The 17,730-nt window shown below is 46.9% G+C and overlaps 2 protein-coding genes and 1 long non-coding RNA gene across 5 annotated transcripts in view; 2 read left to right on the top strand and 1 right to left on the bottom strand.

The window, feature by feature from the left end:
• EPN2 (epsin 2) overlaps positions 1 to 4,258 on the top strand; it is a 41,344-nt gene extending 37,086 nt beyond the window's left edge. For all 3 annotated transcript variants that reach the window (XM_035339726.1, XM_035339725.1, XM_035339724.1), the window contains 2 exons: positions 54 to 269; positions 1,725 to 4,258. In XM_035339726.1, coding sequence (XP_035195617.1) covers positions 54 to 269; positions 1,725 to 2,062 — 554 coding nt within the window. In that variant the 3' untranslated portion in view covers positions 2,063 to 4,258. The remainder of the gene's footprint in view (positions 1 to 53; positions 270 to 1,724) is intronic.
• Positions 4,259 to 7,802: 3,544 nt separating this feature from the next.
• LOC118174432 lies at positions 7,803 to 17,611 on the top strand. The gene is made up of 2 exons (XR_004754661.1): positions 7,803 to 8,407; positions 17,128 to 17,611. It is a non-coding gene; the product is annotated as an uncharacterized LOC118174432 (long non-coding RNA).
• B9D1 (B9 domain containing 1) lies at positions 13,249 to 16,578 on the bottom strand. Its single transcript, XM_035339750.1, has 7 exons — positions 16,256 to 16,578; positions 16,045 to 16,113; positions 15,832 to 15,943; positions 15,667 to 15,763; positions 15,130 to 15,192; positions 13,915 to 13,982; positions 13,249 to 13,760 (listed from the first exon to the last, which is right to left on the bottom strand). The coding sequence occupies exons 1-7, from the start codon at positions 16,331 to 16,333 to the stop codon at positions 13,618 to 13,620; spliced, it is 630 nt and encodes a 209-aa protein (XP_035195641.1). The 5' UTR covers positions 16,334 to 16,578; the 3' UTR covers positions 13,249 to 13,617.
• Positions 17,612 to 17,730: the final 119 nt, after the last annotated feature.

The raw sequence follows: 17,730 nt of genomic DNA, 5'->3' as shown, positions 1-17,730 counted from the left end.
TTGCTCGATTGCATAGATCAATGAGTTTTGTTTTTCTCTTTGTGTTGTTACAGCTGAATCAGGTTCCACTTTGCCATCCCAGCATAGCGGTACCACAAGCCCTGATCTCTTTGATTCCCAGCACTCGAGCATGACATCAGGCAAACAAAGTGCAGCTCGGAAAACCCCCGAGTCTTTTCTGGGCCCCAATGCTGCTCTGGTGAACCTGGATTCACTGGTGTCTAAGCCACCACAACCTGTAACTTCGCTGAATCCATTCTTAGCGCCAGGTCTGTTTCTGCACACTCCTTCATTTTTTTTTATTTTACCTTTCCCTTCCTATAGGAAAACTCTGCATTAACTCAGTCCCATTTGATTTAACATTAGCCGGTTTTGGCTTGTTTTTCTGGATTACTTCAGCCAGCAGATCATGACTGAAAGCAGGAGGGTGAGACAGCATGGTTCTGGTCATGCTGCCGGACCTTGAAAGCCTAGAGTTTCTACTCTTGTGTCTGCAGCTGATCTGCTGGGTTAGCTTTGGTCAAGCAGTTTTCCTTCCACTCTTGCACTTGCTCGCTCAGAAGGATCTGGGTTAGAAGGCGGCTTGTTATTAAAGATGGCTGAGCTAAAACTGATTGCTTGTCAGAACAGGTAAGAGGTGAACATGTGCCACCAGAGAATCCCTTGGGAGGGTGTAATAGGTTCTGGTGGCAAGCATGTAGGGAATAGCCCTTTCCCTTGTGCTACTGCAGGCAAATTAGCATCCCTGCCTCCAACCTGAGGTTCCAAATAGCAAACTCTGCAGAATATTTTAATGGGTTGCTGGTCAGGCTATCTTTAGGCTAGCAGGATAACCCAGTTTTGATTGAAACGCACTCTCAGTGTATTTGGGGAAAAAATAGACTGTCGCAGTTCTGTAAATTGGCTCCTGTTATAAATGAGCCTGTACTTAGAGCGGACTTGGAAGGTGATGGTAAACATTTGGAAGATGTATGCATCTTGAAAAGCTATTCATATGCACTGAAATTACTGTGTGACACCGGCCCAGTGAAATACTTCCCAGTGATATTTCGGTATTTATTTCCTTCACTTTTCCAATGGGGAGAAAAGAAAAGAGTTTAAACTCCTTGGGTAGGAAAAAAGCAGTAATTGTGAAGAGCCTTGGCAGTGCTTAACCAGAGGAAATCTGTGTATCTGCCATTACCGGTTACTACAAAAAGTTTATAAGGGGTCACTGGGCCATCCAAATAGCACTATGCATATACGTCAAAAGGAATTCGTAGTGTTGGCAGCAGCCCAAAAAACCTCAAACACTGGGAAAGTTATTCTCTGCTTTTTCTAGCACCGCTGTAATTCGGAAACAACTTGTTTACTTTATGAATTCTTGTCAAAACTCGGTGCCAGAAACACGTACAGCTTCTAAATGGAGCTGACTGGAAGAGATCCTGAAGAAAATGCACGTATCTGCAGTAGCTAGATTGCAGTAAAGGAGTGCGAATAGCCTTTTTAGGGGAAGCTTTTAGTAGTAGTGAAAAAAAGAAATTAAATCAGATGATGTAGGCATGTTCCAGGTTATCAAATTTAGAAGCTGTCGCTCCCGTGACACACCGCTTTCTCTGTAGGGTGATTTGGGGTTGGGAGCATGTGGGGATGTACAGAAGGTGCTTTCTTTGCTGGAAAGGATGATTTCCAAAACCTCAATGTTTATGGAGGTGCGATCTCCTTCCCCCTTCTCTCAAAACCAGGCGCAGCTACAGCACCAACTCCAATCAACCCTTTCCAAGTGAATCAGCCTCAGCCACTCACTCTAAATCAGATGAGAGCGAGTCCTGTGATGGGAACCAGCCCTTCTTTCGGTGCTGTGCCACCAATAAGCATGGAGCCAATACCTCTGTCTTCCATGGCCCCAGTGCCTGTGGGAATGGCACCGATACCAGCTATGGGCACTGTGGCTTCTCTAACGAGGATGGGCCAGGGGCTGAACGTGAGCATTGCAGGATCAATGACCCAACCTCTTCACAGTACAGGAATCCCGCCGTCAGCGTCCCAGTCTACAAATACAACTAACCCTTTTCTCCTATAAAGACCCAATTAAAGGAACTTTCTTTTCATAGTGTTTCCAGGCTGAAGTCTTTACAGCGAAATGAACGTGGCCTGTGTGGACTGAACGGTGTGTAAGAGACTTGGAAGTAGATTTGCAGTTTACAGTTATGATCTTTGAAGAGTTGTCTCTACTTACCAGTTAATCTAAATCTAGTCTTTGCTACAGATGGTACCTTACTTTGGCTTGTTGAGCATTATGTGAAATGTTCAGACTTTTCACCAAAGTTAGATTCTGCCCATTTTGTTACTTTGTTAATCATTTCAATACACTTTCTAGGGAGAACCTGCCATTTTAAACTCCGTTGGCTATTTTGTAGATGTCAGATGATGTGCTGGATCCTGAAATTACTATTTACCTGCATCTGTCACTTCCTATGCCCATATGATAGACCTGAGATTCAGAGTGCTAGTGAATGTTTTGCACATAACTATACACAGTTCTAGACTGTTGGTTCACCCATAGTCCTTACTCTTAGAGGAGAACGATTCGGAGGGCCCAGGTGGCTGGTTTTTATGCATTAAACATTGCAACGCAAAATCGCACTGCTTTCGTATCAGAGGTTTGACCGAGAAAGCAAGCTTGTCTCGAAAGGAAAAAGCAGACAAAAAAAAACAAAACACCCAAGAACATTCTCAAGTTGTCAAGTATAACGTGTGCTGTTGTATGCGGTGTTGAATTTGTACACTACTCTAAGGACTCCTGAGGAACTCTCTGTGAGTGGCATGCTGCACTCGTGCTGAGTGAGTGTCCTGCTCTGTGCTTGTCCAGTACCAGCTTCGTTTGGAAGTTATCATGTGTATTTTGTTTTTATTTGACTTACGATGTGAGTTGAAAGAAAAAAAGAAATACAGCGGGACAACTTTGAATTCAGTTTCACCGGGGCAAGCTTTAAAACTAATTCAGGCTTAACCTTGCTATATGCAGTTACTCTTGTATACTTTTGCACATATTTTGTTTAGTACAGTTTCATATTTGAGTTTGCAGAGTTACCTGATAGTCCTTTTTTTGCTAATTTTTATAATGTGGTTCTTATTTAACTGTCTGGTTTTGATAGATTTATCAAGTCTGGCTGAAAAATTAAGATATTGGCAAATGTCATTTTTATGGTTTTAATGCCCTCTTATTTATGGTTTTAGCTCTTTGTTTCTGTAAAGAGAGTTTAAAAGGGAAGATTAACACTAAAATATTTTACTTTTAAATGAAGTATTCATAATGCAAATCAAAACAAATTCTCGTGACTAATTATTTTTAGATGAATTGAATTTGAACATAACGTGATTTAAGACTACATTAAAAAGAAAAAACACTAAAGTCGCCTTTCCCTTGATTTGTTCCCGCTTTCCGATTACCAGAACGGACAGGTGTTTGGCCTTTTTGAAGATCGGAAGAGAGGCTGTTTTTTCTTGTAATACTTCTTGAGACGTTAAAAATCCTAACGTGCAAACGTGACTCATTAATTTTATCGACTAATATTTCTTAATGAAAGGTGCACTCCATCTTAATAACCGGTTCCATTTGCAGTTGTTAATTGTAAGCTGAACTATACATTTTTAACTTGCATGTCTGGACTCATCGGCACTAAACCACGCTCAGGTTTCAGCCAGTGCTACTGGTGCAAACCTGGCCTCAGAGACCGCGGCGTTTCTGAGCTCTGCTTTCACAAATGTGCGCGGAGTACGTGGAAAGGGATGTCCCAGCGCTTGCTACTGCCTCGAGGGCATCTCTGAATGAACTGATGCATCTTGGTGGCCTTTCCCTTACCAGAAAAAAAAAAAAAAAAAAAAAAAAAAAAAAAAAAAAGCTGAAAAATTGCCAGAGTTCTGTGTCTTGGTGTAACGATGCTGTGGGGGACCGTGCCAGTCTAGGGCCGTGTGCCGCAGGAGGGAAGGGCTGGCTAACACGAAAGGGACTGGGTTGTATCTTCTGGTGGGTAGGGGAGGCTGAACGACTATCAAATCTAGGGTACAATCACAGATTTTAGCTGTGTAGGTCAGTGTAGCTCTATTAGTATATGGAATGCTAAATGTGTGGATGTTTCTACGCAGATTGTTCTATCCTCTTGATACTATTGACTTGCAAGTAGGATTCGGAATATTCATCTGCTTTTGTTTTTATATAGGAGGAAAAAGAATTACTGTCCACACCCAGTACGTCTTTTAAAAACAGAAAACAAAAAACCATTCATGTTGCCTTTCAGAAGAAGGAAAAAAAACTTTACTTTTTTGTTGTTGTTGAAGTTATTGAAAAGTGTAGACCAGGAAGGGTGTGATTCTTGCAGATGGGGGGGGGGCGGGGGAAGTGCTTTCCAATTGATCTGTGGCAAGATTTATCCTTTATTATTTTTCCAATTTAATTTTATCAACAGTGGACTTGAGGTCACTCGATGTTTTTTCCCTTAGTCACCGGAATGCCTTTGCAGCAGTTAGATGGGGCGTTACCTGTTCAGCCAAGCAGTTCTCATCGCGTCCTCTCGGCAACCACTGGGTAACCGCTTTCCAAGGCACCATGGGGTTGACAGTAAGCATTTAGAATTACCAAGTCACCTCTAGCTCAGAGCGATGATCTGTCACCGTGAACTGGTACAAACGGGATGGGGCTGCTAGGGAGCCCTGGCTTAAGGAAACTGCTGACTGGCAAATTGTTGCTTTCACCAAGCCACTTCGTAGGAGCCGTATTACTCCTTTCACGGTGTAGAGAGATGCGTATCGCACGATAAACCACGGCAGGCCGCTGAACGGCGATCAGCCCGGGCTGTGGCGCTGCGAAGCGTTAGGCTGGGGACTCCAGCTGTGCCGACGTGGGCGTTGTAGGGCTGGAGGCTGAGCGGCTGCCTTGCTCAACCCGCTCGTGGCGCCGCGCAGGCGCGGGGTGCCCTGCCGGTGACGCTGCAAGGCGGCTTCTGCCCTAGGCAGGTGAAGCTTCAGCCGTGCCCAGAACGGTAACGCTATTTCGTGGCGATTTAACCGCTGTCCGGAATAATTCTCCCACCTCTCCTCGCATGGGGGACGTATGCGGGTCCGATGGCGTCTGCTCTGGCGTATTTCTCCAAATGCATTTCCCTCTCCCCCTTCTTTTCTCACGTGCAGATATTAAAAGTGCTTTTGATTTTTAAAAATGTTACTATCCCAAAATAGCCTTACTGGTCAAATTGACCAAAGATAAAGTGTTAATTATTTTGTAAAAAATGAAAATAAACAAAAATATCTTGGCATAATTTTAAACCCAAAATAAGCTCAGTTATTTATTCAGTTTTATACTATATAGAAACTAAACTACATTGAGGGGACAGGGAAGGAAAACCGTGGTGGGTTGTGGTGTTTACAGTCTTTTTGAAGTCCCGTAGCTAAGACAACTATTGTTATCCATCTTCCCTTTTGCTGTTACAGTTTCTAATGTGTACTGTATGTATTAATATTGCACAAATGGTGGAGAAATATATGGTTTATTTTTCACAGCAGAATCTCACAAGACTCGCTTCCTTTACAAGTGTTACAATTTAAATATTTACCAAACTGTTTTCATAATACTGGGAGCCGGCTGCTTTTTATGAATTTGTGCTGACTATTGACATTATTTACTGTATAAATAATTTATCATTTGTACTATTGTATCATAATGTCTGTATCTTTGTGTCATTTTTCCCGAGCGATGTCACAGATGTGATATTTAATAATGCCATCAGAACAGTGGAAAGACGAGGGGTTTGTAGGTGACTGGTCAGAATTAAAATTGTATTGCTTATATTCCAGACGTGTTGCTTCTTCGAGACTCTGCGTAGTGTTTATATCCTGTTCGAAACTGTTGCTCTCATGCTTGATTTAGTTCTCAAGAAAGCTGATGGATTGGTTGAGGTGATGAAGGTTGTGCTAAAAGTCCTCGGCTCTGGGAGAAATCTAACAGTTATTGAGAGTAATGCTTCTTGTACGTTGTCAATGTGATTTCTTCGATGAATTCATCACTTTCCTGGGGCAGGCCTGCTCTTACTATGAGAAAGAAGGGTTTCTTATAGATCACTTAAATCAGAATCAGCTGAGACCTTACTAACTCAATAAAAATGAAGACTTGTGTTGCAGGTGGCTGAATTGCTTCTTTAAACCACGTTATCGTTCAAACAGTGTTTGTGGAGGGATGATCGACTACCGTTCTCTGCAGAGGCTTCAGTATTTCTGTCAAGACGGAATCTGGGGAGCGCTTGACTTTTAAAGCCAGGCAGTCGTGGAATAAGGGTTGGGGGAAATGTGACAACACTGCCTGTTGGACTCCGTGCTTCCCGTTGTTGCAGTCGTTGCCGTTACCACTCCTGCAGCCTTGGCTTTGCCCCAGCGATCGAGTGGCCTCACAGGTTGGGTAGCAGCGAGCCTGCCTCCAGCTGGGAGGTGATTTCAGCTTCCAATTCAGGCTGGCTTAAATGGAAAGTACTTCATTATCAGGCTATTTCCAGAGCTGCCTCTCCAGAGCCCCTCCAGCTTTCCTGTAGTTGCGGTTTGCTGCCAATCAGACTGATCAGTAATCAAACACTTAATTTCTAGTGCTGCAACTGCAGCGGTGCTAGAGACCTGATGATGGGAAAGGCGGGCGTGGAAAGAAGCATCAGTTCTGTCTTAATGATTTGATTTCAGATTTGTGGCACAGGGCTCGCTGTGGGCGTTCCGCAAACCCACCGCTTCAGTAACGCTCCAGTTTCCCTGGAGAGCGAGTTCGCCTCCGGTCAGGTCTTCAATTCATTTTGCTTCTGTGTCGGGGCATGAAAGGAAAAAAGAAAACCCTGTTGCCACAGGTGACTGCCCAGACACCTTCTGTTTTTTTGTACCTCTCGTTTTTACAGAAGGATGCTCTGTGACTTGCGTTCTGCTCCTGTGCAGGATGGCTCCTCTCTGCCGGCGTGTTTTTTATTGCTCCTCTGGCCCCTCTCTTCTCGTGATCAGTGCCGCTTTGCTCTTTTACTCCGTTTTCCTCTGGCCTCTTGAAATTGCATGGTTTTTTTGGAATAAAGGTGCTTGTTACAGGAAAGGTTTAGGAAAGGCTTGAAGTGGAAAGTTGTGTGATGATTTATAATACCCTTAAAAAGGAACTTAAACCACAGACTTGCAAGCCAGAGGGGCTGCTGGAAGTGGGCTGAGCTGCTGAAGCTGTTGGGGGAGATCCTGGCTGTGCCTGCGCCTTCCTCTGACCTTGGCAAGCGGCTCTCTCCCTGCCCCGGGTTTCCTCTTCCTTTCTGCGAAGCGAGATGGTGTTTGCCTGCTTCGGGGGAGGAAGAGGGCTCTCTGGATAAAGTATTATCTAGAGGCTTGCCCTCATCCGCACCAGTGTTGCCAAGTATTTTTGCTGAGTACGTACATTGCTGCTACCTCTTGTTTGTCCTGGGCTGTGAGCAGTGCAAGCTGTGGTCTTCCGCTCGTTTTCATCGAGCTGGGGGGAAATGCTTTGAGCCAGCTTGCGCTCTGGCTTTGGCAAGACTTCTGCAACCGCCTGCAGTCCACTTTTCTGAGAACCAAACCTGATTTACACAGACCCCCATAATAAAAACTTCTGCCTTTTTTTTTTTTTTTTTTTTTAAGCCAGCTCTCATCTGCCTTCCAGGTAATCAACTCTCCTCCGTACTGTGAAGCGGGACACAAAATGACCTTTGATTTTGTAAAGACGGCAGTTGGTTTTGGAGCTCAGGATTATAAATAGCTAAGAGCCAGTGTTGTACATGGTGGTAGCAATCCTGTCTCTCGGTGTCTTGCTGTCAATCGATTATACCCGCTAATTGTTGAAGGCTTTGGGTTTCAATGATTGGAAATGCCCCCTCCCCGATCCCTTCGGTGCCTTAAGCATCCCTGCCAATTCCCCATTAGGGTGGTTAATTGGTAGCAGTGCGGCGATCGATAGGGGATTGGCAGCCTACCAGCATAACACAACCGAGGGGTTTGCCAAGGCTGAAATAGGAAATTGGAAATGTTGGAAGTGCAGCAATAGCTCGGGTGGCAGGGGGAGCCCGGAGCGTCGTGGTTCTAAGCCCTGCTTGGACACAGCGTGCTGCGGCACTGGAACTGCTGCAGGTGCCATCGGAGCTCCATCCAGCCCAGCAGAAGCTTCCCTGGGCTGGAGCAAAGCCGTTGCATTTAACAGTCACCGGTGCAGCTGCCTGGCCTGTCGGAAACCACAGCGTGCTCCGGGGCTGGATCAGGCCGGGCTTTGTGCCCCGGAGCAGCACGGAGCCGGGGGCTGATGGCAGGATGCTGGCTTCACGCAGGATTGTTCCCCGGCCGCGTTACCACCGACACGCCCGGAGATCCCCTCGTGCTGTGCCTCGACCACCCGCAGTGTTTTCTGCCGCAGGTAATCATTGGACACGTTCCTTGGGTCACAGCAGGGTGGGAATGTGGAACCTGTGACAATCAGACAAAGGGGGGCTCTGATTTTATTTAGGGGACAGGGAATAGAAGTGGGGTAACCAAGCTGAAGGGAAGCAGTTCTGATTTGAGCCCGTGGTCTGATCAGGTTGGTGCTGGGCGGTGCTGGAGGTATTTTTTTTACCTTTTTTTTTTAATGTCTTCGGCAGGCCTGGCACTAAATGTAGGGATATTCTCGGAGGTGAATTTGGGGACTTAAATATCGTGGCCTGAATAGAGGTATAAAAATAGAAGCCTACAACAGTGAGATGCTTCTGCTAATCTTCCTGCTGAAGGACAAGAGACCCAATTGTTTGCACCCAGCCAGGAAAGCCGCCTGCTCTCACCGTACCCTTACACCACAGCCTCCATCCTGGGGGGCTCAGGCCTGGTTTCAGTGACCAAAGGATGCTTTCTAACAGGATTTGTGCTCCCAGGACGTGCTCAGCCCAGTGGTGGGAGCCTGTGGCAGGGGCTGCAGCAGGGTCTCCAGCCTGGCTGGACTAGGGGGTGTTCAGGAGGGCTTCACGGTGCTCCCCACAGGGGCTGGGATCCTTGAGTGAGCTTGAGGGATGCCCTGGAGACATCCTGGGTGGGCTCTGCTGCTCCCCTGCCCGCTGCTCGGTGCCAGCCACCAGCGCTGTGGGGTGAATGGGGAAACGGCTGGAGGGAGGTGGTGGCAGCAGGTCCTGGCATGCTGCTCTGGCGGCGGTGGCACAGGTGGGTCACCCAGGGGCTGCTTTGCGATGGGCTGAGAAGCTGCTGGTGATGAGACCAAGTCGAGTCAGAGCTGGAGGTTTGACTTTCTTCAAATCTGGCTGGATTGTGCCTCTGGCTTTTATTATTTTTTTTTTTTCTTCCCTTTTTGGAGTATTTCACGGGAGACTCCTGCTCCTGAACCAGCACTGCTGCTGCGGAGCAGTTGTCAGCTTGAACTTGTCTGCAAGACTCTAATTCTCAGATGGAGATAATTTCTAGCCGCTGCAATACTGCCGTTGTGAAATAGCAGCCTGAGGACGAAGGCAGCTCCTTGAAGGCTCGCAGATGCGCGGGTTTCTGGCTCCGTCCCGCTCCCTGCGAGGCAGCTCAGGTCGTTCCTCGCACTGGCAGGTGTTTGCCCCGGGGTGAGGAGCAGCAGCGGGACAGCTGGCACCGTTGTGCTGAGCAATTTTCCATGTAGGAACAGGGAGGATTTGGGTGTCCTTCACACAATCTCGTTAGCTAATTGTTATTAGCAGTCACTAACATCTTCCTAAAGGCTGGAAACTGCCACGAGAGGGCAGAAGCTGTTGCTGCCGTTTCCCGTTTTGGTAGCAAAGGCTGCAAATACCAGTTCCTAAAGGGGTTGCAAATGACTTTCCTTTTCCTGACAGGAAGAGGACACTGTTCAGACAGCCCTTTCAGACACTGTTCAGACCACGTCCTTTGCTGCTTCTTTCCAGGGTGGCTTCCACGCCGATGGCAGGAAGGCTCTCCCACTAGGTCTGTCTTGAGCCCTTTCCACCTCTGCCCCAGGGGTCTTTTTTCCAGGTGAGATTTCTGCCCATCTTGGGCTCTGCTCTGCATGGAGCAGCAAGAAGGACTCTGGAGAAGCTCCATCCTCCGTTATTTTGGCATTGTTTGCCCGGCAGGCACAGTGGGAGCTGTGTTGTGATCTGCACAATCACCCCAAGTCCCCGTTATTGCTGTGCGAAGTGACAAAAGCCAGTGTGCTGGCACTCGCATCCCTACCACGACGGTCACGGCCTGTTCGCTCTGCTCTCTGGAGTGCTCCCCGCACTGGCACGGTGATCCTGCTCCTGTTGTCTCTGTCCCCGTGCTCCTGCACACCAGGCCAGTGTTACCTCCCAGCACACCTGCGGCTGGGGTGCCACCAGCAGCTGGCTGCATCAGCCCTTTGTGTGTCCTGCTGCGTGGCACGGCCAAAGCTCCTTGAGTCAGAGGAGGGAAGGCTGCTGCCATGTCCTGAACTCCCTCAGAGGCTTCATTTGCCTCTAACAGGCCTCGCTCGTTTCGGTGTTGTTGTTGTGTCTCCTGACATACCCTGTCTCGGCAGAGTAGCAGGATGCAAGTTCCAAATGAAGTTTTTTCTGCTTGAGTTAGGAGGGTAATGGGCAATTTCACTGTCTGGGAGAGACTTAAGCGTAACAAACAGGAGCTGCCGTGCCAGCTGACAGCCTCGTACCACCATCTGTGTTACAAGAGGTTGGGAACTCAGTCCAGTTGTGAAGTAAAAAGGAGAATGATTAACTAGTAGATGAGCAGGGTGATAACAGCTGCTGTTGCTTTGGGATCCCACTATAGTAAGACTTTTTTTTCTGGGTTTTCACTGTTCTTAAAGTATGGGTTCTTTAACCTTTCATATGTTAACTGCAGTGAACACTTGCAGGTCGTTAATCCTTCCTTATTAATGTCACTCTCCACAGCACAGCATCGTGTCTGTCTTTATTCCTTTGTCATGAGAGCAGAGATTTTCTCCAGTGTGAAACAGCTGCAAAACCTCTGCCGTGCTCGAGTTCCAAGACTTAAAGCTGAGACAGTTGTCCAGAATATTGTAAAAGCAGCAGCAAGCCTGTCTCTGGGAGAGGAGCGTGTTTATTACCTCTATCCAATGCTGCCTTTCTGAACAAACGAATGGCATTGAACTCGGGAAACAAGTTATTGAAAACATCACCCCCACACCTGCCATTGTATAAGGAGCAAATTGTGTCAGGTTGAAAAGCTCCTGCAGCAAAACACCCAGAAGCCAAACATGTTTCAAGGCCTTGAGGAAGGTATGTGAAATTCTTAACAAATGTGCCCGGAATGCTTACGAGTCGAGAAAAAACAGACAATAGGCAAAATGCCCCAGTAATACAGGCAGCAGCGTGGGGTCAGCTTGGAATCAGATGGTCTTTACTGTCATATTGGTTGTGGTTTCTTTGAGCACTGCTTTTCACTGTGGCTTTTTATTTAACCAGTTTTTCTGAGGGTCCTTGCACCTTGGCTCTGAACAGTGAAGCAATGCACGCACACGTTGGTTTTGATCAGGCTCAGTGTGTAAGCATCCAACTACTCATTTCAAACAGGTAGCAATTCAGATTGGCAGCAGTAACACGCTGTAAAGCTGTACGTGAATAAATTCACTGCATCCCTCTGGGCATGAAGTTTGGACTTGATCTGGGTTTAACAGGTTTTTCATGACTAGAATCTCTGTTGTGCAGTTTTGCTCTAATTAGAATGGGGGCAGGTAACTGTGCTCAAGGGGAAAGAGATATTTAACCAATGATAGGTTTAATGTCTGGGTGTTTCAGGTTTTTCAAATACAGATATTTATCCTGCTACTGTAGCTGCTTCTCAAATACTTTTAAAAAGGAAACAAAATTCCTTGCATCTCTTCTAAGCCAACAGGAAATACTTACTAATTTGGATTCCGACATGACTCAGTTGAGAGATTACAGCAGTTGCCAAAACAACTGGTGGAGCAGCTTACTGCAAGTGTAAAACCAATAAAAACATGACAGGATAAAAGCAGAGATGAAAAAAAAATCTGTAACCATGTTTGGAAAAGTATTTATAAATAGTACAAAAGATGCTAATGCACAATGATCACACTTCTTCTTAGAAATATTTATTTGGTCACACCGCTCAGTACAAAATACCTATACCTGAGTGCTTTACTTCGCAGCTGTAGTGGAGGCTCTGCACTTCAGTACTGTGTGAGTAGTGTTCATTATTTTTATTTTTATAGTTTCAAGGTCTTGGTAGCTCACTTGCAGGGTGGTATCATGTTAAGTCCATCTCACAGTTATCTCTTGGTATTTGCAGTCAAAACACATGAGATTACGTGTCCCAATTTAAATACGAAAGTGACTAAGCAATTAGTTATTTCACGGTAGTCTACGCTTTGTTCTTTTGTACCTGTAAGAACAGCAGATCTTGGATGATTCAGGACTTAGAAACATCCACGCTGGCACAAACAAATAAAAACCCTAGGCAGCAGAAAGACAAAACCAAAAATATTTAGACAATTGGGTTTATTCGGCTTAAAAGAAGAGCACTAACATAACTTAGAAGGGGATTCAGTTAAAGGCCATGATAAGACATCAGAAAAGATGTTTAGACTGGGGGCCAGCTTTGGGTCATCATGCTGAAGACATCCGAGAATAGCAAATTAGCTTCAGAGCTTGTGTCACACTAGTAACAAACAACATTGTTTTGGTCATTCTCGGGGGTTATGCAATGGGAAAACCTAATTATAGCTGACATGAACATCAATATGTTGCTTTTTTAATGCCTTTCTTCTGATAAGAACACCAGCTAAGGAAGGCCACGGTACATTATCTCTGTAAACAAACATTTTCCTTGCACAATATTCTCTCTTCTTTGAACTCATACTACCACACGTGATCTGATTATACAGGCAGAAGCCTGTTAAAATTGTTGCAGGTTAAAAATCTCGGCTACCCAAAGCATCAACCGCTGTCCTTTTTCTTTCTCCTGAAGCTGGATGCAGAAATAAAATCTACAAAGAGTCACCTAAGCAAAAGCCCAGGTTCCTTCCCTTAAAAATGGGGAAGGGCTTGTTTCTACAGTGCATAAACTATTTTATTTAGTTGCACAAACTCTAGAGGACTACGGGCACAGTAACGGATACCTGCTGTGCTGTGCTGCTAGCACAGAGAAGTGCGTGTGTGTTTCACTGGAACGTTTCCATAACCTCCCCTTCTTGGAAGGTGCAACAATTTCAATTTCCCATTTCTACCACAAAAACATTAGTAAAAAAAAAAAAAAAAAGAACTGGGTTTGTACTGATGTTTTAAACAAAGAAAAACGATTGCAACTATAAGTTGAAGTATATAACGTATTAAAAAAAAGAGGCTGTTATAAAAAATACTTTGTAGGTCTTCTCTTGAGAGGTCCAATATTACACATAAAAATGCTAAATAGAACCGATGATACAAACTTAGGATTTTCAAGCTGTATACTTACTGAAAGAATTATACTCTAGAAAATTTCTCCAAAGCCTCACGGGCTTGAGTTTCTTTTTGAAAAAAGGTTTCAGGTGAAATTTTCTTAGTTCAGTCAGATGCTTGTTCTCCAGTTGAAGAAACAAACAATAAAAGCCCCTCAAGTGTTTAACTTCTACGTGAGCCTTTGCAAATCTCACTTCTGAGTTCAATACTTATGAATCCCTTCTGTAATAGGCACACAGGGGCTCTGCATGTCACTCGGGCTCACGTCATAGCCCAGCTTCTTCATATCCTTGGTCACTACGTTGAAGGAAATGGTGACAAAGCCTTGAGATCGCACCCTCGTTACTAAAAGGAAGAAGACAGGAATAACACTGGTTAAGAGAGGAGTTTGAGTCACTGTCGAACTCTTGACATACCTGGGTAGGCCAGCAGAAATGGGTGGCCAAGCCCTGGTCTGCTGCTATGCAAGAGGTGCAGACGGGAGCCCCTGGGGACCTACCTTCTCTTCCTTCTCCCTGCGCTACCACTCTGGGGTCAGTAAATTCTGGACGTCTCCCTGTGAACCAACTTGGAGAAGAAAATAGAAAATAAATAATTGGATGCACAGGGTGGTGCTTAGATTTGACACAATTTATTATATGCATTTTTTTAAAGGGGATAATAAGCCTCCCAGCCTTTGTTCACAGTATAGAGTTTTGGAGACCTATTCACTTTCTTTATTGCTGTTCTACTTTGATCAAAGGTAAGTTTTTTTCTCTCTGAGGGAGAAAAAAATGAAAGAAATTTCATACATGTTACATTAAATCCAAGCTATATCTGGGCTAGACAAACTCTCTCTATGGCAAAGCTGTTTCAAGACCAGTCTGACTCAGGGCCTCATTACCCAAAGTAACAGAGAGGCGTGGATACTTAAATACCTCAGAAATGCACATAATACACAGATACATAAACTAGCACACAGATTCTAGGAGAAGGGTATCGTAAGAGAAGAGATGGACATCAGCTGAATGCTGTCTGTCGGGCATAGGTCCCCACACCAGCTCTGCCCCAAACCAGGCTCAGCAACCTGATGATCAGCTCACAGGTCATTCCGACTGCACTGAAACAATACCATGGACAGAAAAAACACCCTGAGTCACCCTATGCGTACACACCTACTTTGGAAGGGATGCGTGCTTGGAAACAAAACAAAGATGGCAGCAAAGGCATTCTGGATAGAAGAAAAGGTCAAAGGGAATTGTTTTCCCATGTGCTGGCTTTGCTTTCTGGATTGATCTTAACGTGGCTATCCTTCAAGAAAAGTCCTTAGCTATAGCACGACTTAAGGACGGACTGGCCTTGGGTCCAGTGACAACTAAAATAGCCAGTAAAATCAGTCTAAGTAGAACTTCTGCAAGTCACATCACTGACGTGAATCAGCCTGTGCAATAAGGAGCAGCCCCTCAGTACAGGAATTCAGGTCTGCTGTTAAAACTTGTTCTTTTTCAAACATGAAGATGAAAAAAAGACAAAGCGTTACTGCCAGCAGAGAGATAACACGTTTAGAGAAAGCTCTTCAAAAAAAAAAAAAAAAAGACATCTGCGAATGTGTCTTTACCTTCAAAACCACGTGGTTATGCTAGAAAGTGTACACAGATACGCACCAGTGAGTAGCTGGACGGAGATATGCAAGTAAGAGCAAGAACTTTAAAAATAAGACGTCTTTAATCATTACCTTGTAAACTTTTGCAGCCTAGATGTGGACTCTGGAACAAACATAGCAATGGTTCTCTTATGCCTAAACCAAACAGGAGAGGTACAGACCTTCAGAAATGAAGCAAACAGCACTGGCAAGTCTTGTATTTGTACAGGCAGTGGAATTTCAGACACAGCAGACCACTGACCACCTCAAAGTAAAACAATACTTTTCCTTTCACAAGGAAAATGTTTGCTTGCATAGGAAGAGCATAATTTCAAGTGGCAGGAATGAAAGCTTAGCGTGTGCTGAGAGAGATGGGGAGAGAGTGATGAGAGCTAACACTGCACTTCATACTTAGGTGGTCTTCATGCCAGTTCTAACTTTAAGGAGTAGCTTACGGGATTGCCAATAATAATAATAACCAGGGCTGCTGCTAGAAAATCCACACCCTTTGTGCCAAACAGACAAGACACGATAAGCAGATGTAGGGACACTTTTGTCCCTGCAATAACATTGCAACCTGGAAATTAATCTCTGTTTTAGCCCCGAAAGATGGCAGGGCTGTCACCTCACCTTCCAGGCGTGAAGGGCACATGAACAGCTCCATAACCTCTCACCACATCATTTCCAAAAAAATCAGGTCCATAGACGCTCACGACAATCTGCGGCCCTGCCAAAGAAGCGGGGGTGAGCTAGGTGCCTCGTCTTCGAGCGTCCCCCACCTCCCCAGGCACTCACAGCCGGACGGGTTGGTGCTCTTGAAGGTAATTTCGATGGGGAAGTTCCAGATGAGCGTGGTGGGCGCGACGGCGCTCTTGGAGGTGATCTGCGAGATGCCCTCCTCCAGACCCTGGGGGGAGAAAGCGGCATAAGAGGGGGCCTCCCCTAAGGCTGCCACACACACACTCAGCTGGCCAGGCAGCGCTTCAGGAGCAGGCAATGAACCCTTACAGCTGTAGGAACCCAGTCCTGGCCGTAGACGAAGCAGAACTTGCAGTAGAGGTCGTCAAACCCGGGGAACTGCAGGGAGACGGGCGGCGTGAGCGGGACGGGCCCACGGGGACCGAGGGCCGGGGCAAGGCCGCGCTGCCGGGGCTGGAGCCGAGGCCGGGCCGGGGCTGGAGCCGAGGCCGGGCCGCCCCCCGCCGCGGTCCCCGCTCACCTCCCCGCTCTCGATCTGCCCGTTGACGGCCACCAGGAACACGCTGGGGCTGGGGCTGGGGCCGCCGCCGGCCGCCATGGCGCCCGCCTCGCCGCTAGGCCCCGCGCCCCGGCCGTTGCCATGGGGACGGACGGAGCGGCGCACGGGACAAAATGCCGCAGCGGGCGGCGCTTCGCGGGGCTGCTGGGGAGTTCCCGGGGTTACCAAAAAGCAAGGGAAACGCCCCAAAACGCCGGCAGTGCTGCTCCCCTCGCTCAGCACAGCGGGTTCTCGTCACCCCACGGTCACTGGCCTGAGGGGCGGGGGCTGAGGCCCATGGAAACCTGCCTTTCGCTGCCCATCTCCCCCTTAATCCTTAAGCCACGTTGTGTTTTGAACCTTATACATTTTTGTTTTATAACATTTGCATAAATCACCCCTGGTGAGCTATTTTTAAGGCGTTCCCAGCCCGTGTGATGAAGCAGGGCCTGCTCCCGGCAGCAGACACCGAGGAAATGGCCACTAGATGCTGCTGCCGGCCGGGCTGCAGTGGCTGCGCCCGCAGGGAGCCCCAGGCCTGGGGCATCCAGGGGGGAACATTTGGGGTCGTTAGGGACGGGGGCACCCGGCAGTTTTGGTGTCCCCACGGGGCCACAGTCACAGCTACACAGGGCCTGTAACGGGCTGCAAGGCATCGAGTTTTAAGGCTTTGTAATTAGCGTTGTGTAACGATGTATTTGTTTCCCTGGCCTGGCGGGAGCAAGGTGTGCCTTGGTAAGTGCTGATACCTGGATGTGACTGCATGTCCGGTGGGAAGGCAAGGAAATGGGGTTGTGCTGGTTTGATTAGCCTGCTCTAATTAAAAGGGGAGTGAATGCTGTGTGTCTTTTCAGAGCTGACGCAGCAGACCCTGCCATGCTGCCTCCATGCAGAGGCCATGAGACGACGCTGCCGGGAAGCTTTGCCACCGCCACAGCCGCTCACCCCTCGCCGCCTTTCTCCATCACAGACACTGCGAGCTCTCCGCAGGCATTCAGTCAGCACTGGGCTCTGTGGAAGGAGGTGAAGAACAGACAACGCTCTGGCCACCACCTGCTTGGCTTTCCCTTGCTGCCCCAGCAACGAGTTGGAGGCAGCCTCAGTCCCTGGCCTCATCCATCAGCTCCATTTTGCCTCCCTTTTGGCAGCCACCTCGCGGAGGCTCGCCGTGCTGTTGTGGCTCTCTGCAGTGCCACACTGTGGGCTGTTTGTTTCGGGTGTTTTTCCTGAGGGTAAAGGGGCATCCTGAGATACGGCCTCTTGCCTTGTGAGGGGTGCTGCTGTGTGTGTTTGGGCTGGACTGAGAATAAACTATCACTACTGTCTGCGTCTGAAAAATGCCTTTCATGTTCCGATATATTTTCTGCCAATATTTATTTCAATTAGATTTCTCAAGTTTTCTTTGAGTTTACTTCTTTCCTTTTTAAACATTCAGCAAACAAAACTTGGCCAACAGG

This window comes from Oxyura jamaicensis, chromosome 14 (genome assembly GCF_011077185.1).
Source record: "Oxyura jamaicensis isolate SHBP4307 breed ruddy duck chromosome 14, BPBGC_Ojam_1.0, whole genome shotgun sequence".
In the NCBI taxonomy this organism is placed as follows: domain Eukaryota; kingdom Metazoa; phylum Chordata; class Aves; order Anseriformes; family Anatidae; genus Oxyura; species Oxyura jamaicensis.
Note: the sequence above shows the minus strand (reverse complement) of the source record. Positions and strands in the feature narration are given on the sequence as shown.

Coding starts and splice junctions, on each gene's coding strand:
- B9D1 (XM_035339750.1), bottom strand. CDS start 16,333: ATGGCGGCCGGCGGCGGCCCCAGCCCCAGCCCCAGCGTGTTCCTGGTG. Junction 15,764..15,831: donor GAGCACCAACCCGTCCGGCT/GTGAGTGCCTGG, acceptor CTTCTTTGGCAG/GGCCGCAGATTGTCGTGAGC. Junction 13,761..13,914: donor GCAGGGAGAAGGAAGAGAAG/GTAGGTCCCCAG, acceptor TCTTCCTTTTAG/TAACGAGGGTGCGATCTCAA.